This window comes from Camelus dromedarius, chromosome 19, assembly GCF_036321535.1.
Source record: "Camelus dromedarius isolate mCamDro1 chromosome 19, mCamDro1.pat, whole genome shotgun sequence".
Taxonomy (NCBI): Eukaryota; Metazoa; Chordata; class Mammalia; order Artiodactyla; family Camelidae; genus Camelus; species Camelus dromedarius.
Window position 1 is genome coordinate 25,806,582 of NC_087454.1, and position 27,819 is coordinate 25,834,400.

Here is a 27,819-nt window from a genome sequence, read left to right on the forward strand (position 1 = left end):
CTGTCAGACAAAGGGACAGGGAGAAAGAGAAAGAAATAAAATGTATTTGATTAAAAATAGACCTGCCCACCAAAAGGCCAAAACATATAAATAAATCTAACACTAAAAAAAAGATAGCAAGATCAATAGTTGGGATAGGAATTTGCTACAGATGAAAATAATTTTTCATTATTTTCAGGCAAAAAAAGACATTTATTGATGCAGAAACACAGAGGGTTGAGTCAGTCTTACTCCTCAGTACACTGCACACCACCCCTGTGAGTCTGGGCAAAGCCCCAACTGTGAATGTGTGTGTGTGTGTGTGTGTGTCAGCGTGTGTGCATTTTTATCCCTGTGCCTTATGCCCCATGTCCCATTCCTCTTCCTCCAAAAGGCAGACATTCTAAGTAGTTTGATGCATATCCTTTTTTGTATACATTCTTACAATTTGTGTCATGAGTTTTCTGCACAGTTTTTAAGCTACGAAAGTAACATTGTACTGCAGATCTCATTCTGTTTCCTACCGGTTTATCAGTACTGTGTTTTTGACAGCTACCAATTTTGCTATATGTGTGTCCAGTTCACAGTTTCGAACAGCTACATACATTCCATGCTGTGTACCCCCCAGTTTTACTTCCCTTTCCTGAGGCTGGAACAATTAGATTGCTAACCCCCTTCACTAACAGAAATAGCGCTGTGATAACCATCCTTGAACATGTAGTCTTGTAAGTCTGCAAGAAAATTCCTTTGTTGGGTCTCAGCAGTTCTGTATATTTAATTTGAGGTGCTGTTCTCCATCATGACTGTGCCGGTCTATACTCCCAAGACAGACTTCAAAAATAAGTATGTTGAGAATACTCAAAGAGATTAAGAGAGAAGGCATACATTTTCTTTAAAAGGAATGGTGGGAGGAGGGTATAGCTCAGTGGTAGAGCGCATGCTTAGCATGCATGAGGTCCTGGGTTCAATCCCCAGTACCTCCATAAAAAATAAAAGGAAAAAGAAATCATGCAGGAAACAAGCATCAATGAAATAAGAATAGGTGGATAGGAAAGAAATTTTGAAATGAAAAATAGTCATTGAAATAAAAAAAAAATAGGAGGAATAAGGGACCAAACTCCAGACAGGACATGCTTTAAAGGTGAATTAGTGAATTGGAAGAGAGTATAGAAGAACCCATTCCAGACATAGCACAGAAAGCAAAAGGGATAAAAATGGAAAAAGCACTTAAGAGTCACAGAGAAGAGACTGAGAGGCTTCATCACGTGTCTGATAAGAGTCCTAGTAGAAGGGAATGGAGGCAATAGTGAAGGAGTAATATTTGAAGAGATTGCAGTTAGGATTTTCCAGAATTGAAGAAAGACACGAGCCCGTGGGTTGACAGTGCACTCTGAGCAGTGAGCAGGAAAAATAGAAATAAATCTACCCCTAGATAGATCACAGTGAACTTCAGGGAAAAAGAGTCACTATTACCAGCTTCCAGGGGACCTGCTAAGGAGCAACAAAGACAGCAGCTCCCCACCCCCATGACAACAGGAGGTCCAGGAGATGATGACAGGGAAATAACTGTCAACCTGAATTTTATACACAGTCCAACTATCATCCATAGAGGACACAAAAGAGTCATCTTCCATCCTAAGAGTACTAAGAGTATTTACTTCCCACAGACCCCTCTCTCCAGAAGGATTTACAGAGAGGCAGCCAAGCAAGAGTGCCTGGACCTTGGAGCCAGGTTCCCTAGTTTGCAGACCAGCTGGGCCATCTGCTGAGCAGCTCTGGGTAAGCCATGAATGTCAGTGTGATTCAGTTTCCTCATCTGCAAGACAGGGATAATAACAGCACCTGTTGTGAAGACTGAATGAGGTCACATATGTGAAGTGCTTGGAAGAGTGCCTGGCATATAATAAGAATGATATGAGTGTCAAAACTATCATTATAACCATTGAGAAGAAAAATCAACACAGAGAAATATGTAGATAAAAGCAACAAGGATGAGTGTAAAAAAGAGTATTTATGTAAAAATATTTAATTAGCTACCACAGGAACCCTGTATATGTGTGTGTGTGTGTGTGTGAAAACTAAAACTTTAAGCAATACTAACATTGGAGACCAGGTGAGAGGCTGTCCAATGGGGAGTTAAGCCACAGCCCTGGATGTGGGTGGAAGAGGATGGATGTGGAACAACTACATACACTGTTATAGCTACTTTTTAACTCTAGAAGATTAAAAATATGTCTAGCAAATCAATAATCAGAAAAAAGGCAGGGGAGATAGTTGCAGAGAGGGAATACCAAAATTTTAACTATTCAACACAGTAGGACAGGAGAAGAAAGGAAGCAATGAAGACAATGGGGGAAAAAGGGTATAAATGATCTGGTGTTTGGTCAAACAGTGGCAAGAGCCTCCCATACATGTGTATGTATGTAATTGAGTGTGTGTGTGTGCGCACACGTGTGCATATACACATGATCATATGTGCATGGAGGGGACGTGAATGGGTATCTACAAAGCTGTTATGATAGGTTACCTGCGGGTGGAAGTGGGGTGGAGGATGATTTGGGTAAGGAGGTGAGAGCCATGCAAGATGAAAACAAAATCATACATCAATAAGCACGTATGATTTATGGTTGCTGCAAAGTATATTTGTATATATTTATAAAAAGAAATTAAAATCTAAAGACCTGCTGCAGCATGCTTCCTGGAGAGGGAACTGGGATGTTACTGTAGTATGCTGAGCACTGCGCTTGGACACCTGCCACACATGTGATGGCTGCAAAGATTCATGGACCTGAGTCTCAGCGACTGGGCTGGGGGTGATGAGGAGTGTCTCCACTCATTTGTCAGAGCTCTGTTATTGCTCAGGAACCTGACTGAGAAGGGGTGAGGGTGGAGGATGGAGACTCAGAGGGGGCCCAGAACAGCAGTGGCAACCCGAGATTTCCACTGGCCTGAGCTGGGGTGGCGGGTGCTCTGAGAAGCCTTCTACCCTCCTTGGGAGCAGAAGAAGACAGGTCCTTCTCTGGGTCCCCTAAAGACAAAAATCCACTGATGGAGCACAGAGCGGGAGACCAGAAATGGTCTAAATGATGGGCAAGTGTTTTTAAGTCTTCTCATTCCAAAATGACATTTCAGTTCTCCAGAATTCAAGATTCTGCTTCCATTCAATATGCTGAACATCATATTTGGTAACATTACTAAGTCACATAGAGAGGCAAAAGCAGCTCATTCTGAAACATATCAATTATTTTAAAAAAACACACATTGTAACTCGCCTTGCTTCCCACCTCGGGGATTTTCTCCAGAGCACCTCATCACCTTCGCCCTCTCTTGTAGAGGACGATGGGCCCCTTAACTGATGTGCATTTCAGCTCAGGATGAAAACACCGGACAGCAGCCTGGGCTTTCAAGAATGTGCCTTTTTTAAAAAAAATCACTAGAACGGTACATGATGATCACATTTTAGGGAATGTTCTCATTTATAAAAATGATCAAATTATATCATGTCTGAGAGACCCGATTCTTTTCCTGTGGGATATTCATTCTGGTCACCCAAGCAATCACAATAACCATACAAGATCAGCACGTTCTGTCTGGAGCTTAGGCATTTGGCTACTGGATACACTCAATTAGACTAAGGAGCTTATTGATATCACCACTCCAGTATGTGGTAATATGCCATAAACATATTCAGAGAATTAAGTCAATACATGCATTTGTTAGAAGCTCAAACAAATGTGCATGTAGGTAAGCGTAAAGAAAAATTTTAGCTCAGCAACCAGCATGAATTGTTAAATACTAAACATCTCAGGGAGCTGAGGGTTCATGATTGTGTTGGCACCCATTCAAAAGATGTTATTTTAGATGCTTGTAAGTTCTCATCTCAGCAAGGGAGGGATATAACCAGCCTCCCAGACCTGCCCTGGAGGAGCAGCTGAAGATCTCAATCCTTCTTTACATCTGAAGACATGGCTCCGGTTGCCAGGGATGCTGTTTGTGGGGAGGGGAGGCGTGTGCAATGTGGCCTCTGCCTTCCATCCCTGCAGCCCCAGAGGCAGCATGGGGACGCTCTCAGAGGTGCCTGGGTGCATTCAAGGCTTCCCTGCTCCAGGATGGGGTCAGGGATATCCCACCTAGTCCCAGTGTCCGCTACTCACACTGGAGGCTAGTTTGTCTGGGCCCCTCATTGATCGTGGAGGTAGAGGGCAGGGTTCACCCATGGGCTATGAAATAAACCCCAAGCACTAAGATGTTTGATGTGGCAATGCATGTAGTTTTTAGATGGGTTAAAACATGAAAACAACAAGTTCTACACTGCTCTTTGATACCAATAATAAACTCTCTCACTCCAAGATAAAGCTTGGTTCTGTTCACTTAATTTTAAATCAGCAAGTGCTTTAAAAAAGTCGATGGAAAGAAACAAGCCTGAGTTAAGGCTCACGGCTGGTCAGCCGGCCAGCCAGCCTGTGAAATAACTGCCTTACACAGTTAGTGCTTCCTGCTGTGGGCACTGTTCTCTATCTAAAGAGGCTGGAGATTAGGGGAAAAGCATCAATGAGTTTGTAAATAAAAGACAAAATGCAACAAAAATGGTTTCAGCTTCCAGGTTCAAAAGTCATTTTTCTCTATGCCGCGTGTACATGCTGCCTGTTTCTCATGCATGGGCCAGGCCCTCCGTCCAATCAGTGAGGGTTTCTGTGCTCTGTCTCTGCAGTCATCTGCTGCAGGGCTTGGGGCAGGGGCTGGAAGGTATTAGTGCCACTCAGGAGACTCATCCAGGGGAGCCCACGGGAGCTGAGCTTAAGGGAAGGAGCCGGTGGGAAGACTGGGAACAGGGGAAGCCAAAGAAGGGCAGTTGGCCTTCCGAAACCACCAGACAGCAGTGAAGGCTCACTCAGGAGGACAATGGGAAATGGCAGGAGAAGTGGCAGTGGGAATCCTAGAACAGTGGAGAGAACACGGCTTTGGGAGCAGGCGAGCTGGGATTGCCAATTGCTACCTGTGACCTGGGGCCACTTCACCCCTTTGAGCTTCAGTTTCTTCACTAAAATAGGGTGATAACACCCTTGTGGTAAGGCTGCTGCAAGAATGAGACAAAATACACATCGACCGCTCAGCACACTGCAGGTGCACAAAGGTGGGGCAGCCATGGTGGTGGTGACAGTAAGAGGAATTATCGTGGGGGGAGTTTGAATTACAAATCACACTGAACAGAGGACAGAAGAAAGCAAACCCACCGCAACTGTTTCCAAGGCCTTGATTATGTTCACATATGATGTGCATTTTCCCATTCCCTTTCCTGAAAGCAGTCTTTAAGGTCTAAGTTAACATGTTACCTCGGGCCCCAAGGACTGAACAGAAGGTTCTTAACCCCGCAGTGGGTACAGTCAATGTCCTTTCAACAGCCCCAGCTCAGGACCCCACGTACTAAACCCCTGCCTTTGGATTGGTTACTTACCCTCACGTTCACCACTACGTTCACTAGTAATGGGGTTTTTCACAGTCCTTTACATAGGCAAACATGATTGATTTCTGTAAGTGGAAGTAAATGCCTTTTTAATAAGCTTGCTTGAAATGCTGGCGGTAATGGCCCTGTTTTCAGAGCCTAGAAAACTCATCCTTTTATTTTTGCTCATCCTTTTATTTTTGTCTCCAGAAAACAGCACCAGAGCTCTGTCTCCTGATGGTTCTGCAGTGGCTGACTGTTACCAGAGAGGAGACGGAAGGAGAGAGGTGGAGACGTGCTTGCTCGTTTCGCAGAGGATGCTCTTCAGGAATGAGCTGGTTCAGGGGGGATGTCGTCTCCCCTCCCTGACCTTGAGCTCTGCCTTCATGAAGTGCTAGCAGATGTGGCCCTAATTCTGTAGAGATATAAGTCCCAGCGGATATAAGCTGGTTAGTTGGGAGATAAGTGGAACCCAGGGAGTCAGGACCAGAAAAAGGAGGCAAAGCAGATCACCAACCCAGAACAGAGGCCTTTGCAGCAAAGCTTTGGGAGAGATGAAGGAAGCCGAAGGAGGAAGTCCTCACAGCCTGAAAGCTGCGCTTCCTCATTCATCAGGAGGGTGAGGAGAGGGACGGGGATTGGAACCCGGGTTTGGTGGTGCATCTCAGGGGAGTCAACAACTCCCAGGTGATAACGTCAGAAAGGCAGGGAGCTCTCAGACAGAAGGAAAACAGACACAGAGACGGGGTGGCCATCACACACAAAAATAGAGATAATTTACAAGCTTCATGTTGAAACTGTAAGGAGAGAGATGGAAGTTTCTTTCAGTGTATAGTGGAAGTAAAATATACAGAGCCCATGATGACAGACTGAAGATGAGTTACGTGTCATGATATGTTCTTTAGAGTGTTGGCTTTAGTGTTTTGTTTTGATGAATATAAAAATATTTGTGGGGCCTTTCATGGGTTTACTCACAAACTGAATCTTGTTTTTCATAAAGGGCTTAACCCTTAATTAGGAGTTTTCCTATCACAGGACATTCAAACCCCCCATGGCTGGGGATGGATGGACAACTGGACCCTCTATATTAGAAGACATGACAGTGCATATCTCAGGGCACAGCCATTGCTGAGAGTCCTCATTTCGGTAGAAGCCACTCTCCCTTCAGCTAGTGGAGTATGTTAATAATCAGTGGCCTCAACGCCCAACAGGTGTGGGAGGAGAACAGACCTTCACATTCTTTCAACTGGGGAAGATGAAAATTTTCAGAATTAAAAGTGGCTTCTGTCTTCTCTGGGAGAGTCTGGATATTATCTTCGAGGCAAACGCAGCTCTGTTTGAGATAATCTAATCACTGTGATGGACCATTTGAGTCTCCACCTGTAAGGTTAAGCTCCACCGTTCTTGGGGAAGCTCTACAGATGAAGTAACCCAAATTCCGGTGCTTCAGGGTAAGAGCCAGGTGTTCTGTTTGGTGTTCTGTGTTCACAAATGAAGACTGGGTGTATCTTTAGCAGAACTATGTGCCTGTACAGCTAGAGAATTCCACCCCCCCACCCCAAGTCTGCATGTAGATTATCCCAGGTCTAAAAAGTAGTGCTTGTGCTTGGACAATGTGATGGTTAATTTTGTGGTCAACTTGGCTACGATCTGGTGTCCAGATATTTGGCTAAACAACAGGATGCAGCTTTTAGGTGTGATTAACATTTACATCAGCAGACTCCGTTCCTCCTGAGCGTGGATGGGCCTTGCCCAATCAGTTGAAGGCTTTAAGAAAAAAAAGACTGAGGTTCCCTGGGGAAGAAGGAATTCCAGACTTCACTGGGACTCGAACTGCAACATCAACTCTTCCCTGGGTCTCCAGCCTGCAGACTTGTCCTGCAGAATTTGAGTGCACCAGCCTCCACCGTCTCATGAGTAAATTCCTTAAAACAAGCCAATCTCTCCTTGGTTTCCGTCTCTCTCTCTCTCTCCACACACATTTCCTATTGGTTCTATTTCTCTGAAGAACCTCGACTAATACAGATGGTGTAGCTGTGTGTTCTTGTCTGAGCACTGGCTCCAGCTCTTTGGGAGCAGAGGACAGACCGCGGTGGGATTTAATCTTGTCCTCATCTTGCATGTTAACGGAGGCTCTCATCCAGGTCCTGAATAGTGACTGCAATGATGAGAAAGACACTACGGGTGTTCAGTGAGCTGGGCCTGGACCTGCACAATAAAGAACTGCCTGTCTCAACAGGCCAAGGGTTAGGGTCCCCTTGAGAAACATTGCTTTTGAGGAAAGATCTGACAAGGAGCTGGTCACTGGGCGCAGCCCACCTGGACTAGTAACACATTTGTATCACTTAAGACTGAATAGCTCAGTTTGGGAAAACAGACTGCTATGAACTATTTGTCATGCTTAGGAGTCCAGACAGTGGCCTGGAGAGCGTGAACAGGAAAAGCAGCAACTGGGCCTGGGGTTCAAGGCAGGATGCTCCTTGGAGCGCCTGGGTAAGGGAATGCGGAGGCCTCTAAGAACAAGGCCCCAGGGCCACTGGGTCAGGGCCTGCCAAGAGCCCTGCTGCCAGGTGTAGTTTCTAGAAAAGCTGCTCTCCGGGGAGCATTTCCATGAGCCTCAAGCCCTTGGTAAAGTCCTGTAGAAGTCTTCCCGGCCTTGTCAGATGCAGTAACTGGGGAGCAGGGTCCCTGAGGCTGGAGCAGTGGCCACTGGCAATGCCACCATCAGATGGCAGTGGGCCCAGCAAATGGCAGCCCCTGCGGTTCAGAGGAAGAGGAGGCCGGGGGAGGAACCCCAGGCATGTGCTCCAGTGTTCAGGAGGCCCGTCCTTAGAGAGCCTCTTGGGAACAGACTAGGGGTTTGCTTTGAGACCAGTGGATGGATTTCCAGCAGTAAAGCCAGCAGGGACTCCGGCCATCATAATTTGGAAATGAAAAGGAAGCGTGGTGCTGTTTGGCTGTCCCAGGCTGCTGAGCCAGGGATCTGTGAGACTCCTGGGGAGAAGTCTCCTCTAATGCTGCCTCTCCTCCAGGAAGAGGACCGTGGTTTATCAGGGCAGGTGAGAGGCCGTGCAAACTGGAAAAGGGTGGCTTTTTCCCCAACACAGCCTGGCTGATCAGATTCCTAACTGATGCTGATCTGAGCTCACAAACTGCTGAAGAAATGAAATTTGGTTGAGTTTGTTCTTTTTCACCCTCCTTAAAAGTATCAAAAGCTAATATTTTGCAGACAGCGCTATGCTGGCCACGCTGGCCTGGCCTCATGGGGTCCAAAACAAACACACCTGATCTAGATTTGGTCAGCATCAGGAGACCCAAGAAGCGGCCAAGGAATTAGGAGAGGAATCTGAGGATTGTACTTAGTCCTGAAAGGCCTCAACCTGAAGCAGCTCTGGCTTTGAGGGGTTGAGTGGGTGTGTGGCAGGGAGGGGGAGTGGGGATGTGGGGAGAAGCTTCTGAATCCATTCAGATTCATGTGAAAGGACTGTGATGCTGACCTGTCGCTGGAAACAGACCTGACTCCTTCTTTGTGGTGATGAATATTATCTTTACTCTCCATAGTCAAGGGTATGGGGGAAGAGTGACTATGTGTGACATGCAGTTTCTGCTGAGAACTTTCCTCTGGGCCTTAGGATGTTGTGTGCTGGAGACAACGTGCTTGAGGTAATGACTTTCTGTACCGCAGAATCGCAGAAATCTGTTTTCCATGGACTACGTGTCAGCAGACTCGTGTCAACGATCCTCTGTGGTTGTTATTTTAGCAATGAGGGGGTGTTTAGTGGGACTGGTGGTTTTTACCTGGATCTTAGGAACTCACTGACTGTGCCAGTACAATGGATGAATGACGGGTGAGCTGCGATCCTGCATGTATGCAGGAAAGGAACAACTAAGTATCTGGACGGCAGGCAGAGCACCCCTGATTCCTAACTGTGACGTTACCAAGATTGACAGTGACTTCTAGGAAGCTGTCGAAGGGGCCCGAGGCCTTCCTACGGTTTTTCCACTCACTTTAATTCTCTCAGATCCAGCCTGCATAATCCCACTGCCAGTTTCCCTGCCTTCCCTTCACCATTTGAGTTATGATGGCTCCTGCCTTAGTGTGGTATCTTCCAGAAGCAGACCCTAGTACAAGTAGCTTAGTTGGGAACTAATCCCTGGACAAACTGATAAGAAAGTGGGAAGGTGAGACAGAGAGAGAAAGTAGCCAGTAAAAGAGGCAAGAGCAAGCCAGTTCCCCCTGTGGGCAAGTGCAGCTCAATCCCACCAGGGGCCTCTGGGGGACAGTGCAGGACGCAGACTGCCGAGTTGTCCCTCTGGGGGCGAGGGGGGTGGATGTGTACACACTAACTTCTAACAGTCAAGGGCTGAGGCCTCTTGGCAGGGGGTGTTGGTTCCCTAGCACTAGCGCGCCCCACGTGCCTCTCTTGGGTGGTCAGGGAAGGCCCTCGGGCAGGCTGGAAGGTGCTAGCAGATGAGGTGGTGTTCCTGCTCACACACGGTGTGCACCCGGGGTGTGGTGGGGCTCTGACAGCACCTACTCTAGACTTTACTTCCTGTTCCTCATCCTCCTTGTCTGAAAAAGACCACTACTGTCTACAAGTAACATAGCCTCTGACAAGCAGAGCTAACCCTCTGGTAGCCACGCCAGCAAGGAGAGAGGCAGAGGAAACCAAATATTCCAGCCGGTCCACTGATGGATTTCTTACAGGCTTGGCTAGTATTAGGGGGGCCAGGATTATTTTCTGGTCTAACAGCCCCTAGTTTTCTACTGCCCATATTTTAATGGAAAGCAGATTTCCCAGATGGGCTCACAATCCGCATGTTGAGGTGAGCTACTCTCTTTCCTACTCTCTTTCCTACTCTTCGGGGTGACACCTTGGAAATGAAGCTCTGACATCAGAAGCTCATTAGCTCTTCTTCCTGGAGACCAGCTTTCGCTGGGTGTGGTGGAAAGGCAGCAATATGTCGCTATGAGGCCTGGCTCCTGGTCCCCTCCACGCTGCCAGGCAACTCCCAAGACTGTGTCTGCATCTGGGACCAAGTAGTGGGAGGTCAGAGAAAAAGAGCAACGGGAAGTCTTCCCATGTGTTTGGTACCATGGTTCCTATGGGCAGAAGGCAGGTGTCACCTCCATCAGAGTTTTAGGCTTCTGTTTGGCTGTGGCTGCTACCAGAAGATTTTCTAGAGATGCCAGTTTGATGGCACCTTGAATTCTGGTCACCTTTCCTCCTTCTCCTTCCCTTCCTTGTGACCACTTACTTTTTGGAGTTCTCAGATAGCTGCTCCATGCATTCTGTCTGAGGTTTATAGTTTATAGGTATAGTTCAGTAGGGTGGACAGGGTGGAGTGTGGTTACCTTGTCCAGAACTGGAAACTCACACTATTTTGTTTTTAATTACAAGAATATACCCTTTCACTGGCCACCTGTCCAGTTAGGGCTTACAAATTGCATCCATAGTATTTTCCTTTCCCATCATATGGGCAGACTCATCTTCCTCCTTCACCCTGCTCATTAGCTGACTTTTTGCTGCATTTAATATGCTGTATTTAATTTCTTATCAAACCTCAGATATCTGTGCCTACTTGATCCTCAGACCCACCAATCAGCCCAATTCTCAAACACTGAATCTCTCCCTTATCTGCCTTTCTGGTCTTGTGTCTAGACCACTGTGGATTTGCCTCACATCAAATTCACATTACAGAAATTCTAACAGCCTGGACGTGAGTGATCTATGGCAATACTTATCATATTCATGTGATGTCTTTTATCATTCTAAATGATGTAATCTTAAGCCATTTTCTTTAAACTTGGGAACAAGACAGAAGCTGTTACTGTGATTAGCTAATAGTGATTCAGAGGCTCTAATGAATGCAATAAGACAAGAAAATAAAATACAAGTGTAAATACCAGAAAAAGATGTTTCTTTTGTGATAAATATGATTTCATTTCTAGAAAATGCAAGAAACTACAGCAAGAAAAAGCCCACTAAAATTGAAAAGAGAATTTGGTAAGATGACAGGGTACAAGAAAAATATGTTTTTTTAAATAGATTTTTTTTCTATCCCAGGAAATGGAACAATATTCCATCACTAAAGCAGCAAAAATTATAATACTCTTAGGAAGAAATCCTACTCCTAAGACTCTATTCCAAGGATTGGCAAACTGGGGCTGGCAAGCCAATCTGTCCTGCGGTCTGTTTTTGTATGGCTTTGGACTGTGAGCTAAGAATGGTTTTTACATTTTTATAGAGTTGTAAAAGAAGAAGAAGAAGAAGAAGAAGAAGAAGAAGAAGAAGAATATGCAACAGAGACCATATGAAGCCCAGAAAGCCTAAAATATTTTCTATCTGGTCCTTTACGGGAAAAGTTTCATTGAAGTAAAAGCAGCAGTATATAAGGATATACGTGCATAAGTATTTATCACAGCACATTTTACACGGCAGAAAAATGGAATAAAGTGAATATTTGTCAACTGGAAAATGACAGGAAAATGCTGTAATGCAACTGCTTTATAAAATATTACGCAGCCATTAAAAGGAATGAAATACAGTCACATCATTTGATCTGGAGGAATTTTACATATATATGAAATACATATGTTCATATACATATGAAATTTAGGATGCAGTGAAAAGTAGGATGCAGAGAAATGTACATAATATGATTTTTATCTCTTTTTTTGGTAAGACAAGCAACCCAATCCCTCATGTAAGTATATGAATTTAGTATAATTATATCAACAAGGAGGTAGAATTTGGAAAGGCTAAAGGGGCATGAACACTTCTGTTTGGCGATGCTTAGGCCATAGAGGTTTCCAAGTGGGAGGAGAGAGGTTGACTGGAGCTGTGGCTTGAGGATATTAATCTTTAGAATGCAATCTTTACTACTTATTACCTGGAATTCCAATTTAAAGGTGGCCAACTTCCCACTGGGAGACTACTGCCAAATCTGCTGTTTCCCTCACCACCAGACCCTTCTATTCAATGCACTTCTCTCTTTTGGAATCAGTGTCCTTGGATTCTACTTTAGCAGTTGAACAACTTTTTGACTTTGGCAGCAGCTTGAGTCAACCCTGACTCTGACCTCCTCCCTCTGCAGTTCATTCTCTGCTCCCAGTAACAACAGCAGAGAAGAATTGTCATTATTGTCCCATTGAGGGCTGACTAGAGAGTCACCATCACACCTTAGTGGCTGTTGGGCCAGAGGTTTTCCCAGTTCAGCTCTGCCCCCTGTGGATATGGTAGCTGGCCTTCCAGGTTATCAGACCACCTTTTACTTGTGACATCACCTCTGTAACGGGAGCTAATAAAGGTTTTGTTCCAGGTATCTCACTGAGGGTGATGTGAAACTAAACCTTTCATGATGCCTCTCCATGACATAGTTTTTCCTTTTTACAAGATACTTTTGCAGGAATACATTGTTTCACAACCTTCAAACACAGATTTGGCCTTGCTGTGGATTACGGGGTGCAGGCAAATAATAAATGTTATGTCTTTGTTGTCCCTTGTCTATTAAGTTTACTTGGCACATTACCCACTTCTGTAGTCATTCCTTAATTATTTGGTTTTGTCTTCCAACCAAAGGGAGTACCCAAGGACCCTAGTACTTGCTAATGAATTGCTAGGTACTGCGACATTCCAATTATTTATTAGCAGGTTTTCTAGATTTTAGCACCATCTCAACATGTGTTAATAAGTTGTTTTGCAAAACACAATTAAGTTTTTAAAATATTCAGGCATCATTAAAGATGTCTTCAAAAAAGATTAAGTTAATAAAATCAGTTTTTACCTCTTTATAAAGCTTACGTTTTCAGCAATAAAATCACCAGACTTGTGGTCTGGTAAGAGGTTCAACCATCTGTACACAGGCAGGAGACATGTAGAGGTTAGTGGCCAAAGACCAAATAACCTGCCGTCATCATGTCTGGTTCTGACCCATATATGTTTCAGTGAGATCTGTACTGAAGACCAAGGTTTTATCTTGGACATCTTCTTTGGGGCAGTGTTACTTATGGTGAGACAGGGTTGATAATTCCCAACTGTGGACAACTTCAACAAAAGAAGAGCAGACAAATCAGTCTTCTCCAAGGCAATTTTTAAAAATTAGAGAGAAGCAACTGTTCCAAAAATCTTAAGAGAAAGTTATAACAAGTGACAGGCTGGAAGAAAACATCTGCCTCATTTTCCATAGAGAAAAGCCCACTATCCAGAAGATGCAAAGAGCTCCTACAAATCAAAAAGAGCAATTCAAACAACCAATGGTCAAAGGATCTGAGACACATGAAAAAGCACTCACTTCTACCAGCTGTCAGAGAAATGCAAATTAAGACAATAATGAAATGCCACTTCTTTGCTCTCCAACTGGCAAAACCAAAAATGACTGATATTATCACGTAGAAACAAGGATGCAGAGGAATGGGTACTGTCACACACTGATGGGAATATAAACCAATGAAACCCTTTTGGAAAGCAACTGGGAAGTCCTTATGAAAACTGAAAATACATATCCACTGCTGTTCTCCCCAGTTCTGTTTCCAGGCATCTATCTCAGATATGCTCATATTTGTGCACAAAAATGCATTCGTTGTGATAGGGAAAAACTGGAGAAAAAATGAAATGTCTGTTACAAGGGAGTAGTTAAATAGATCATGGTTTACTTATACTTAAAAACAGCCCCGTCAAAAATGGTGAGCAGTAGACCCTTACTCACTGTTAAGGGAGAAAAGCAAGGTGCAGAAGAACATGTACATTAGGGTCCTATTTATGCAACAGAACAAGGTATTTGTACATGTCTGCTGTCTGACTATCTATCTATCATCTTTCTACATACAAATGCACAGAAGGGGATGGAAGGACATGTACCAAATTGTTGGAAGTGGTTACTCCTCTGCGGAGGGGACATGGTTGGTTCCAGGGGAGAGGAAATCAAGGGGGAGCTCTTACATTTTGATATGTGTATCACTGTAGCATTTGAACATTCTGCAGCAACCTGCACCCACGAACCACTTGTGCAATTAAAAAGAAACAGAAATAATCCTCAAAAGAATCCATAACTCTTTAAACTCTAGAGAGACCCTAGGAAGGCAGGCTGGCCCTCCCTTAACTGACTTAGCCCTTCTCCAATACCCGCCAACCTCTCTGCCTCCTTCCTTTATTATTTTCCTGGGAGTAACGATGGGGAAAGGCTTCCTTCCCTGGCTGCTTTTCAGGCTTATCATCAACTTGAACTTAGAGAGGACATGTGACCTTCCTACAGCAAACAACCAGGCCTAACGCCTCCTTCTTAGCTGGTTTGTGAATTTCCCTGGCATCTAAGGGCACTGAGCTTGGAGCCCAATAGAAACCAGGTTCCGGGTGTGGCTCTCCCCCTTACTAGCTGTATGTTTTGGGGGCATGTTTATTAGCCTTCCTAGACCTCAGCTTCTTTATCTATAATAAGAGGATAATAAATAGTGCTTCTATCAAAGTTAGCTATTGTTACTGTGGTGGGGACTTCACCTCTTTGACTCTTAGTGACCTACAGTCTGCGCTTAGACGCACAGAGTTTGGCTGGTCCAGAGCATCTCTGTTTACTCCCAGTCCTTTTGGGGCAGCACCAGCTCTAAGCAGACACTGATGCCAGACGTGGTGGAGTCCCCAGGGCCCTCCCTCTGGCTGCCCCACCCCTGGGCCCCCCTTCAGCTTTGCTCAAGCAGCCACCCAGGCTCCTGCTCTTACTGTTTTCTCCACACAAACTGCCTGGGCTGCGCTTTTGTTCAAGAGATGCCTGATTAGTGGTGCAGCCCAGGTGTGCTCGGCACTTTCTCTGCTTTTTAAATGTTGCCTAACAGCAGACATCTACCTGCTGGAAGGGGAGCACAGGGGCCTGGTGGCTGCACGTATGCCTCTGTGTGGTGTTTCACAGCCTCCTCTGAAGGCCTGGGCTTGAACTAGCACGTCTGCTGTGGAGCCGCGCGTGCATATTTTAGGCTTAAGTAAGCTGTGGTGCAGACTGTGCATTAAAGAGTGGGGCTGATCCTCGGGGTCATGTTATTACATGAAGCCCACACCAAACCACGGCCATCTCCGCTCTGAGCAGAACGGCCACTTGAGGGAGGGGAGATTCCCCACTCTTGCGTGTTCTGTTTTTGAAAGCGATCGGCAGTTTTCATCCAGGGACTCATCAGTGATTTCAAGGTGGTCGACAGGGGACACAGCAAACCCTCTGCTATTTTCAGCTCTTCCTTGTTCAGCATCCCTGACAAAGCCCCTCCGCCTATCTCTACCATTATCTCTACCATTATTCCCCTTTTCCATCGGTATAAGACAATGGAATACACTTTTCCTCCTTAGAAGTGAAAAACATGGCACCACCTGTCTTTCCCTGGCAAGTGAGCAAGGTGAGCCCCACTTGTGCTGCTTTAAAGACAGTCTCGAAGCAATATGCTGTACACCAGAAATTGACACATTGTAAGCTGACTATACTTCAATTAAAAAAAAATGTTGGGAGAAGCAGTGGCAGCAAAAACATGTATTTGGTAGATAAAAAATTGAATTTTTTAAAATAAAATTTTCAATTATAGAAAAAATAAAGACAGTCCCCTTCCCTTTAGAGAGTGCTGAGAAAGCCCTCAGCCCGCAGGGACCACCCACCTGCAGAGACGGGTGCCTGCCATCCCTACCCGTCAGCTTCCCGGTTTACATAACAGTTGGCACTTTTCTGCAGGGTTATTCTGATATCTAGATAACAGTATCTGCTGGTAAAGTTACTTTTGAAATACTTGTATGAAAATTATCGTGTCAAGAATGTACATTACTGCTACGATGAGATTAGAATGCATCGGCTGCCTTCTGAACATCTGAAATGACTCTCCTATGAGGAGAAGAAATTTTATTTTTAAGGCATTTCATTAAATGAAATAGGTGTTGGGGAAATTGGTTCTTTGAAAAAGATTCAACTCAGAGCCTCAGCTTATACCCCACTCCACAATAAATCCCAAATGAGTCGAGTGTGAAAAATAGAACAACAACAAAAAAAACTATAAGAAAACTCAGGAAAGCATTAAACAAATCCCAGGCAATGAACAACCCATCATCATTACTATTGCAATGACCCTTTCTAAGTACAAAAGCTATGGAGGAAGTCATAAAAGAAAAGATCAATGAATTTGACTAGATAAAAATAAATAAAACCCCTATATATCATAATGCACTTTATAAAGATGAGTCACTATTACTGTTGGTAAAACAAAGAAGCGAGGGCAAGGTGTGGCTTGGAGAACCTAGAAATAAAGGAGACCAAGTTCCCCTGTAAGAGTTACACCCGTGAGAAAGAACTGAGAGGATGCGGGGTGTCAATCACGGCGCCTGCTCTACCCGTCCTGTTTATACAAGACAAGCCTCCCTTGTCACACCCTCTGCTGCCCAGGTGGCCACTTTCTGAAACACAAGACCTCTCTTCCTCCCTGGCCACATCTGCCTGGAACAGAGATGTGTTTCTAATCCAGAGACAGCACATTCTTAAGCTGGCCAGCAGCTGTTGAACTGAAGGCCTAGAAAGGAGAAATTGGGCCAGTCAAGTTCTCTTTCTTATAATTCTGAGCTAAGAAACAAGCAAATAACTAGCTCATTAGCCTGGGGGACACAACGTTAAAGGATGCTTTCAGATGCTGGGGCCAGAGCAGACCAAAGCCATGAGGAAGAGGGGCGGGCGGTCAGCAGGGCCAGCAGGTCACATGCACAGAGGGAGTAGGAGGCACCAAGGGAGCCCCGGGGAGTGTGCTGGGCTCTGGAGCCCTGCTGGTTCCTGGGGGCCCCCAGGTTCTGGCTCTGGCTCCCCTTCCAGCACGGAGGGCTCTCAGATCATACTGCTATATCTTGGTGAGGTTCTTGTCATCACCACACATGCATCCTGAGCCTGAGCCAGCTCAACTGGATTTCTATTTCTGCAAATTAAGAGACCCAAACTAAAACTGATTATTCCTATGAACCAAAACAAAGTGACTTGGGGTTCATCCTTGAGAGGTGGGAGGGGGATATAGTTACAGTTTAGTAAGCAGAAGCCTAATAAATGGCATTCTGTCTTTTAGGGAGAAAAGGGTACGTGCACAGAAGAGTGGTGGTCTTGCTGCAGGGATACTTGCTCCTGTGGGTGTTGGACACTGCTGGGGCTTCACCATGACCATGAAAACCCAGCTATCAAAACTCTTCTCTGTTTTAATTCCCTTTGTGTTTGGGGGATGCCTACTCATTAACCTTCCAGTAGCTCATCTACTTTGTTCCCTGGCAGAAGAGGCCCTGGATTGCAGCAGTTTGATTTCCTGTCTATAAAAGAACATCCTCCATGGTAAATTAATAAACTGACCATAGTTCATAGTGACTGGCAGGGGACAGCCTTCCTGAGTCCACCCAGCACAGGCCAGGTCCTGGACGTTTGTTCACTCACTAAGGTAAGACCACCTGGTCAGGACTCTTGGGAGGCAGCCGTCCATCTTTTTTTTTTGGCTGACATTCCCACCAAATCGTCGCTTCCTTCTTTATAGGTGACAATTATTAGTGTTACCTCTTGTCAGCTAATATCCTCCACAGCCCTCCAGCTTGCTCAATCATTTTCTGGTTGTTGTTAGATCTCCAGATGATGACAGCAAAGCATTCAATCAATTTTATGAAGACATCAGTTGTACGGGTTACGAGCTGTCACTCAGATAACTGCATGCCTGGGAATTTCAACGTTCTGAATTGTTACAGGAAGGACTGTAAGAAATCTGCTTTCTCTTGTCGTCTCCAGATACACTGAGTCGTCCCAGAAAGATGCCCGTCTGTCCTCCTCTTAACGATTCCCAGAATCTATATCCATTTAATTACCTTTTCTGACAAAATGTCTTTTTCACATGATCGACTATAGTTTCAATACAATTGAAAATTAGTTCTTCCTTTTTGAGTCTCTTTAAAGATGAATTACAGCTTATTGGTCCTTCTGTATAGGAGCAAGTCAGTTCTCACACAACTGTTTCTTTGACAGGCATCACTCATGTGCATTTGGTTAGCAGGGAGCTGACGTCAGTGTCATATAGCAGACTCACCTGTTTCACATAGGATTTTTTTTCCTAGTAAATTAAAGTTTTGTATCCCTAAGAAAAGGTCATTCAACACAAAATCAGCTGGCAGAGCTGGGCCTGGCAGGCTGTGGAGAGGCTCAGGACGGTACACAGTCCCCCTGTCCCCAACTGCCTTCTCCTGGTCCTGTGTGGCCAGTGCTCTTTCCTGGAAGAAAGCACTTCTTCCTTGTTGTGGGGCCCTTCCCATCGTGGTGTGTGTTGTTCACATCTCTATAACCAGCCCTCAGCGCTTCCTTAACTCTCTTCCATCATGATAGCCTCATTTTGGAAAAAAAAAATGGATGTTTTACACAGGGTTTCCTTATGCATTAGGAATTTAACATGCCTTTTTATCTATATCATTATTTTTTATTAGGATTGTAATTGGCTTTGTTAGAGTACTAGTTATAAAACTGTATGGATTTTGAGAGGTCTTCCTAGTCTTTAATTTTCCTACAGTCCCTGCTATCTTTTTAGTATGCAATTTCGCATTTATTCCATTACAGCAGGAGCACCGGTACTTAAAACCAGTTTTTAAGTTCCTCATTCACAGCTTTCTTTTTTTCCAGAACAAATTATTCTAACCATTATGCTCTCTCACAGGAACTATTATCCATTCCTTTATAGATGTATCTTGATCTTGTTTCAAGCCACAGATCAATTTCTGAAAGGCATGTAGTGAATATAATTGTCTGCCCAGCATTTCTTCCTTTGGAGAAAGATACATCTTCAATTTCCTAAAAATCTTGTTCAGCTTACATGGAACAGATGGGCTAAAACATGCAGAGTGGGCACAGGATCCAAGACCAGTCACTTAGAGCGTGTCACTCCCCTGGATGCAGGGACTGCTTCAGTAAGGGGCATGTGACTTGAGCCAGGCTGGTCATTCTTCCCTCCAGGGACTTTTCCAATGTTGCTGGGAAAGACCCTGTTTCCTGGGATCATGAATCCACACGTAAACTTAGAGCTTTCAGAGGCACCTTCCCACTAAATGTGGAGAAGTTATCAGAGAACCTAGTCAGGGAGCACTGAGAGAGGGGAAGAGGGGGAAGGAGGGGGACTGGAGGAGGGAGACCGGAGGACGGGGAAGAGGGTGAATTTGAAGTCGCCTGTATTCCTTGGATTTCCTGGTTACATGAGACAATAAATGCCTTTCATGCTTACAGCCAAACATCCTGGCCAATACAAACAACACAAATTAACTGATTTGGGGGGGATAAGTGTAATTAAGCAAAATCAAACTAAATAATCTAATGCACAAGCAAAGCTTATTATTTCAAATAAATGTGGTGAATTACTTAATAAAGGAAGAGATCTGCCTGGTAACTTTCCCACCACGACTTTAGCTGCTTTTCTCTGAGCCACCTCTCTTCCTGTAGAGAGGCAGAGTTACCAAGGACATGCAGCGCACACACGGGAATGCTGGGCAGAGTGAAAGGCAGAGGTCTTGACTTTTGCATTTTTTACTTTTGAGAACACAGCATTCTTTCACTTTATGGTAACATATTTTTATTTTGTGGTCCCTGATGATTTCTATGCCTGCCCTTAATCGGGCATTCTCTGACTGATTTACCGGTGCTGGTTTTGGTCCTTAAGCAGAAGTACTTCATTACACCCATTACTACTAAACCTCATCTGAGCTTCTGCTTTGAATTCTCGCATATTTTCTGAAGCATCAGTAAACCCACTCAGCTGGAACTGTATACAGCCTGAAAATACAACACTTCTATTCTGTTTTCCAAACCACTGAAAATGATAGTTGAAACCCACGTGGGACGCTGAATCCTACCAGGGCTGCTGCAAGCCCATGGTGCACCTTTCTGCAAATTAGAAACAGGCGCCCCTCCCTCAGGCCAGGGCACAAGGAGTGAGAACCAGGGCAGGCTGGGTGTCAGACCCCACTCGCCCCCGCAACTGAGCCCTACTGTGCAAAGGTGACCTACCATGAGTTGTGTTACAAAGACCCTTTTCATCTTCTTGGGCTATGTGTGCATGAGCTAGGGTCTAGTCTGAGCCTTTTGTTGGGCACATCAGATAAAGGGAAAACTGAGTAACAGCCTAGAGAAATATTAAACTCAGAATAAAATTGCAGAGTCAGATAAACCTGAATTTATGGAGGCAGTATATTGTATTTAAAAGCCATGGAGTTGGACAGAAATGGATTTTGATTCCAACTTGGCCAGTTAGTAGGCAACCTCCTTGAAACTTCATTTTTTAAAAAATCTGCAAAATAACAATAATACTATATCTCATAGAATCTAGACTACATCAGTTGTAAGACTCATTCTCATTACAGAGATTTTTAAAATGCAAAAACATGGCCAAGTGGATGGTCAAATGTTTCCTGATTTCAGAGGTGTTGAGATTGTAAAGTTTATGTATGTTAAAATCTATGACATATGGCCACACCCCTTTCGAGGTAACGGCTCTTCTCTGCGAAGGTTAAGTGACAGAATGTGTGTCAAGTTCTCAGCGCGGCACAGTCAGTGCTCAATGAAACTGGTGTGGGTGACAGCAGAGTAACAAACGGATATACTGATTCTAGTCTCCACAGCCTAGCAAGATGATCTGCGTGTGGTCTTTCCCTTATGCAGGGTAAGATACTAGAAGCCAACGTGCACGAGGTAGGTCTGGAAGTAAACCTCAGCAGAAGATTAAAGTACAGAAAAAGCACAAAACTGAAAAATGGCCCCATGTATTCTTCTGATAGAGACCCAGATCCGAGTCATGATTTTCTCAAATCCCAAATGTACGAGAGAAACATCTCTTAAAAGGGTACAGTTCAAATGGTGGGTTGTGGGGGGTGGGTGTGTCCTTCTTTGAATGTGGAGTAGGAGAAATAAGACTTCCAGAATGCTCTGTTAGCTTGTCTAGTGTTTGGGTTTTTTTCTTTACCGCTCACTAACAGCCACTTCTATTACACTTCCTGTGAGTTCTGAAGTGGTCACTGCCGGGCTCTGTGGTGAAAAGCCTTCTGTGTGGCGTCCTGTGTCCTGTGTTTTTGCTGACGCCTGGAGGGGTCTGCGGAGGATGAAGAGCTGCCAGGATGTGTTCATCAGACTCTTTCACCTGCCCCCCAAGCGTCTGGCTCCTGGACTGGTTGAGGGGGCTTTGCGCCAAAGAACGGCCATTCATCGTCCTTTGCTGCAAAAGACAATGCTGCCGGGGTAGAACACTGATGTAGGAAAACCAACGTCAGGATTCCCATAAGTGAAAAATGGCCCAGTTTCTGCCACTGCCCCTGAGGCAGTCTATTTCTTTTCCCACAGTTTGGGCTCAGTGGCACTTTTAGAGGTAAGATGAATGGAGGTAGGGGGATCTGTGAACGTGTCTAAAAAATACCCCATGTGACAGAAGACAGCCTAAATGCTATTGTGTACAGGACAGGCAAATGCAATGAACATGGTTCTCTCTTCCAAAACAAAGACTTCATTATTTTTCACATAGATTCTGAATTGCTTAGTTCTTCCTAATTTCAACTTGTTTCAACATTAGGATTGATGTAAACAATGTACAGAGAACAAAAAAGGAGTCTGTGGCAAGAATTTCATCTACCTAGTTTGGGCTGGCTTGTTGTAAGAAAAGGAAATAATATAGAAGATTTGGTTGACTGAAGATGCAATGTAAAAATCAGATATTATCTGGTCACTCCCGAATAAATAGCCTTGAGGGGTTTTTAAAAATGAAATTCAAGTGACAGCTCTAGATCACAATTATCAGAGAAAAATCAAATTGCCTGAGAAGACAGTGGCAGCCTGAACTCAAAGCATATGGACTGGTTGATGTGTAATTCACAAATACAGCTTCCACTTCCTCTCTGCTGGGCAAGCACACGTGCGTGCCATAGCATCTCCCTCCCGCCCTGGGGTCTGGAGGCACGATGTGGCTCAGTCTGGGAGCAGAGCTGAGTCACCATCCCACGCATAGCATGGTATATCTGTGCCATGCTCCCACCTCCTGACCCTTAGATTCACTAAAGTACTTGTTTGGGGAACAAAAATTCCACTTGACTTAATTTCTCCCCAGGAAAAACACACTCAGTAATGTCACAAAACTCTTGAAACCAGTTTCCTTCAAGGTTGCCTCAGAAATTTTAAATATGTGCTCCACCTTGCACCTCCTTAATCTTAACCTCCTGCCTGAGATGCAGTGATGGGGTGGCTACTCCCCATGGCCAAGCACCGTCTGAGTGGCTGGTTGAGTAGTGGGGCTGAGCCTCAGCGATCCCCTCACCTGGGTGCCCCTGAATGGAGAGCACATTTGAATGATGGGTGGCCAGGAGATGGGTCTTTGTCTACTATTTGCATGAAGTGAAGTAAGAGTGACATTGGTTTTATTTGCACCACTGAACTAGCAGCCACTTTCTTGTTAGCAATAAATGTTTGAATCTCAGCGTTGGTATGAACCCTACTTATTATTATTCAGAAAAAAACAAAGGTCTGCTTGCCCAGGGCCTCTTCTAGTCTATCCAGACCCTTGGTGCGTGAATTACAGACATCCTCTCTGGGAGACCATTCCAGTCCCCACAACCCCCACCCCTGCTCTGGGCAGGGCACAACCTGAGCAGCTGGAGTGCAGCCTCCTAGTGGCCTAATCCCAAGAATGTGGCAAATTCGATCCGTCAACGTATGGATCCAAAACTATGCAACAACGTATGCACCAAAATGACGGCGAATTTAGAATTATTTGTGACAACAACCCATTGTACTCAGAGTGAAAAACTAAGTCTATTTGTATAAGCCATTGGTGCCTTCCACCATTAATCTATTTAATTAGTGTGGGAACAGTTTTGTTTTGGTTTAGAGAGTTATTTTTCAAGAGCAAAAACTTTATATCACTTTCTAGGGAGAAACAGTTCAGAAAAGGTGTTACCCTCTTTTCTCCCCAAGGATGAAAACAGACCATTAGATCCTTCAAGTCAGAAGGCTCTGACCTGTCAGCTCTGGACCCACGGAAACCTGCTTCCCCTTCCCTCCTTATTGGTTTGGGTCACTTGACCCCTCTGAGAATCAGATCACCTATGGATATTAATCTCTGGAAAAATACACACACTCCTGACCCCTAATTTTTTTCATGTATTTTAGGGGTCTTGGGAATTCAGGCCAAGAAAGGAGTTTTACACAGGATTTTAAGAGAAACCAACTATACTGAAATAGTTATCAAAATTCTAAAAATTTTTTTGTGATATAGTAATATTTCTGTGCTTTTTATATAAATGCATTAAATAATAAGATCTACTGGCGAGTCTAATAACTACTGTAATTTTGAAGTACTGATGAGTATAAAAGATATTTTATGATGTCTGCCAACTGTGCTGTGAAATGAAAATGTCTGTAATTTCCACTGGTGACAGGTGCTGCTACTTCTCCTGCGGTCTGCTGCCAACATTCATCGTTGGCGGTAGTGCTAAACTGCACTTAGAGGTTAGTGAAAATAAAGGTGCATTTTTTCCCCCATCCAAGATCCCAGACCTTAGGTCAAGAACCTCTGAGACTCTAGAGATTCTTGACCTGGTGCTGGGCATGGCTCAGGGCCTGGCGGCCTCAGTTCTTTCTGTTCAGGCCACGGGAGAGAACGTGGCGCTCCCGTTTCCCCAAGCAAAATTACCTGAGGCTGCTGTGAGCTTCTATACTCTAGGAAGAGCCAGAAGAGACATTCATAGTGGCTTCTGTCCTGCCCTCACTTATGAGGGGAGAAAGGTGAGGACAAGAGGGACACGGCTGTGACCAGGTAACTCCTGCCTTCCCCAGCACAGAGACAAAGCCACAAGGGACACCTCTGTGAAGCTGCCCCAGCCTGGGAGACAGGTTTCTGTGTGTCCTCTAGCTTGGGGGGAAAGAAACATTTTCCTCTCACTTTAACAAAGGTCTGAGAAATACTTTTATCGAGTTTGCCTCTTGCCTTAACCTCAACTTTCCAGGGCTGCTCACCTAAGTGGGAGAGCCCTGCTGGGCAGCCCATGCCCTGGGAAGGCACAAGGACTCCTTTTTGCTTCTCATCCTCTTACTGGCTTACTGAGGTGCTGAAAAATGTGCATCTGGGCCAAAAATGCGAAGTATAATCTCTGGGAGGTGTAGAAGTGTCCCCCTGCACTTGAACATGTGAAATGTCGCTGTAATTGCAGTTAACGACTGGTTGAGCTATTGCTGGAAAACAGCCTGGGAAAAGCAAAGCTTCCTCATTGGGATGCTAGGACACAGGCCTGCATGAGGAGGAAAAGTTCAAGTTCTAGACAAAAGAAAGTGGTTTTTCTGATGGATGGTAGGAGAGATGACAGACTTCCAAGGAGAGGGGCTCTCAAAGCAGCATCCTGGGCAGAGTGCTCCTAAAGTTCACCCTCCCGGCTATTTGGAGGCACATCATGACCTGATTTTCACCAGGAAAATGGCCTGTGAAAGAGGCTCACAGAATATCATCTGCTTACCAATTTTACTTCTTGCTTCATTTATGCTTTCTCCCAGGGCCTTTGCTTCAGAAAATCTAGAGGGGTAAAAAAAAAGAGAAATGAGGGCTTAACTTCTCTGTTCACTCTAAATTATGCTTTAAAAATAAGAGATTTCCAAGAGGTCTCTAAAATATTATAAAACTTCACTGAAAGACATAAAAGAAAATGTAAATAAATGAAATATATTAGGCTTAAAAGTAGAGATAAATTTGCATTAATTACTGGTATCGTGAACTTTCGCTTGTCTCTCTAGCAGAGAATATCTTTCTCATATTCTCTGACTTGTGAGGTTTGATTTTTAGCGTTTTATGATACAGTCGTTCTGGAATAAAGCACGGCTGTAAGCCTTCTGTACTGTGCTGTTAATCATAGTACCAAGATCTTATAGTCAGAGAATCCTTAAAGGACCTTTTTTTTTTCTGATTTTTTTTTTTTTTTGATCAGTAAACTGTGGCTGGTCATGAGACAGATTCTGTAAAGGAAGTCGTATCTGGGACACAGCCGCACTCATCTGCTGACTGTGTGCAGCCGCTTTCACACAGCTATGGGAGGAGCTATGTGGATGGGACAGAGACGATATGTCCCGCAAAGCCGAACACATTTACTATGTGGCTTTTTCCAGAAAAAGTTTTCTTACTCATGTTATATATGATGTTAAACCACATTTTGAAAATATAAAAACAAGAAAAAGAATTGCTAATTATCCTCTATCCAGAAGTAAGCACATTTTGAGATCCATCCAGTCTTTTTTCTATCCAGTTTGTATAGGGTTAAGATCAGACCGTATACCTGATTTTGTGATTTGATTTTTTTTTTCACTTAGCATTTTAAGTCCTTTTCCTGCATTATTAAAAACTTCTCCATTATCTTAGCTGGCTGCCTACTAGTCCAGCAGATGGTTGTGTTGATGTTTACTTAATGAGTACTCTATATTTTCCAAAAGGTATTCGTGACAACCCTGAGACCCAACTTTGTGCTGGAGAAGAGATGTAGGAAGTGGCCTCTATGAAAAACACACAGTCCTGTCCCCGACGCACAGTGGGCCCTTAGGAAGTGTTAGTTGCTTTTCCTTCTTTTTGCCACAAAATTTAAGAGGCACATGAAAAGCTATGAAACAAATACATAATATACGGTTACAGTAAATCACTGTGCTATTGTGGAGAACACTGCCCATGTGAGTCGAGTTTGACCTGGGAGGGGCCTGTCCACGAGTGGGGAGTCGTTGGGAGAGCTTCACGCACAAGGTGGGATTGAGCTGGTTTTATGGATGCATAGAGCTTTTAGAAAGCTTTTTATTATGGTAATTCCCCAAAATTCACAAAATAGAATAATAGGATGAACCCTCACATACCCACCATGCTATTTCATTAATTGTCAACACTTGGCCGATTTGATTTTAACTATCTCCTCTCTTCCCCTCTCCCAAACCCCCCAATCTTTCTTGGTCCCAGTAAATCCCAGATGTTATATATACTTTTTTAAAACATTTTTTTATTGAGTTACAGTCATTTTACAATGCTGTGTTAAATTCCAATGTAGAGCACAATTTTTCAGTTATACATGAACATACATACATTCATTGTCACAACCCAGATGTTTATATTGTTTCCTCCATAAATGCTTCAGTTGCATAGGGTTTTGTTAGAAGAAGTAGGGAGAAGAAGGCATTCTAGGCAGGGGAACAACATAAGCAAAGGCCAGAGTGCCATGAATGCTCTGGGCTTGGTGGAAAAGAAGTGTGAATTATGTCACTGCTATTTTCCGAATGTGTCTGCTTGGCGTGTGACTGCAGACAGGAAGTTTCCAGGGAAGGGGGCTAAATTTTCTCTCAGTTTTAGATTTCTTGGGACTCCATCCCTGGCTCCTTATTAAGGGTGTTCAGGCTCATGGCAGATCATGCATACCCTCTCTTCAGCTGGGGCTTGTCACCTTGCAGAGAGCAGTGCAATCCCTTCGGATGCCACTCAGACTGAATTCAGTTCAGCAAACATTCCTATCACACGCAGGTCACAGTGCTGGGCTCCGGGGGCTCACGCTGACCTTTGTCTATTCGGTAGACAGAATCTGAGGTTGATCCAGGCCACTCAGATGAGTGGCTTCATGCCTTCTTCATACTTTAGGTTCTGCCAAGTGGGGGACTCTAATTGTTTGATGGTCACTGTCCATCCCCAGTACCTAGGATTTCAAGGGGTTTGATAGTCCTTCATTGCTCAGTGAATGACCCCTTTTACTGCCTGCTCCATAGAGTTCTGGAAGCTTTAGATTCTTGGGAATAAGGAAAATACAAGAGCAAGGCTGCAAAGCTGCTGAAATTCATGTCAATGCTAGAGGAAACTAGAGCAGAGCTAGAGAGGGGAGATCCTGCCAGCAGGGTGGGCCGTCTCCACTGCTCAGAGAAGCCCGACAGGCCTGCGATGGAGCCCCTCCCGCAGCGCCGCGGTGCCCAGATGTGCTGGGGAAGGCAGAAAAATGGCAGGGGAGCTGCCCAGTGCTGTGGTCAACGCGCTCTCAAGAGCTGCCCTGCCCCAGGGCTGGCAGACACTGCGGGGGAAGCCACGAGCTGTTCCAGTCTCTCCTCTGCAGCCAAGGCTGAGCTAAAAAGGGCTTTCCCACTGAAGAGGTGTGGGCTGAGGGCTGTCCCGTCTCAGTGAGACCATTTTCCCTTCACTCTGTGGCTGTCACCACTCCAGGCCACCCCACCCACGTGTTTTCCTGATTTCTGGTTGTCAAGACAAACTCTTGCCTAAGGAAGCCTAGCCCTGAGGGAGAAAGGGTGGCGGGTAGAGGGCGCGGGAGAGATGAGAGAGAAGCCCCGCACCTCTGCCCCTCTTCCCTGCCCGCCCGCAGCTCCACACCTCCCAGCCCATCTCCCTCAGC

The 27,819-nt window shown here is 44.8% G+C and overlaps 1 protein-coding gene and 1 non-coding gene across 6 annotated transcripts in view; one reads left to right on the plus strand and one right to left on the minus strand.

The window, feature by feature from the left end:
• KIF6 (kinesin family member 6) overlaps positions 1–27,819 on the minus strand; it is a 297,677-nt gene that overhangs the window by 46,820 nt on the left and 223,038 nt on the right. For all 5 annotated transcript variants that reach the window (XM_031434768.2, XM_064476464.1, XM_031434767.2 and 2 more), the window contains one exon: positions 24,922–24,977. In XM_031434768.2, the coding sequence (XP_031290628.2) occupies positions 24,922–24,977 (56 nt within the window). The remainder of the gene's footprint in view (positions 1–24,921; positions 24,978–27,819) is intronic.
• Positions 890–962, plus strand: TRNAA-AGC (transfer RNA alanine (anticodon AGC)). The gene has a single exon. It is a non-coding gene; the product is annotated as a tRNA-Ala (tRNA).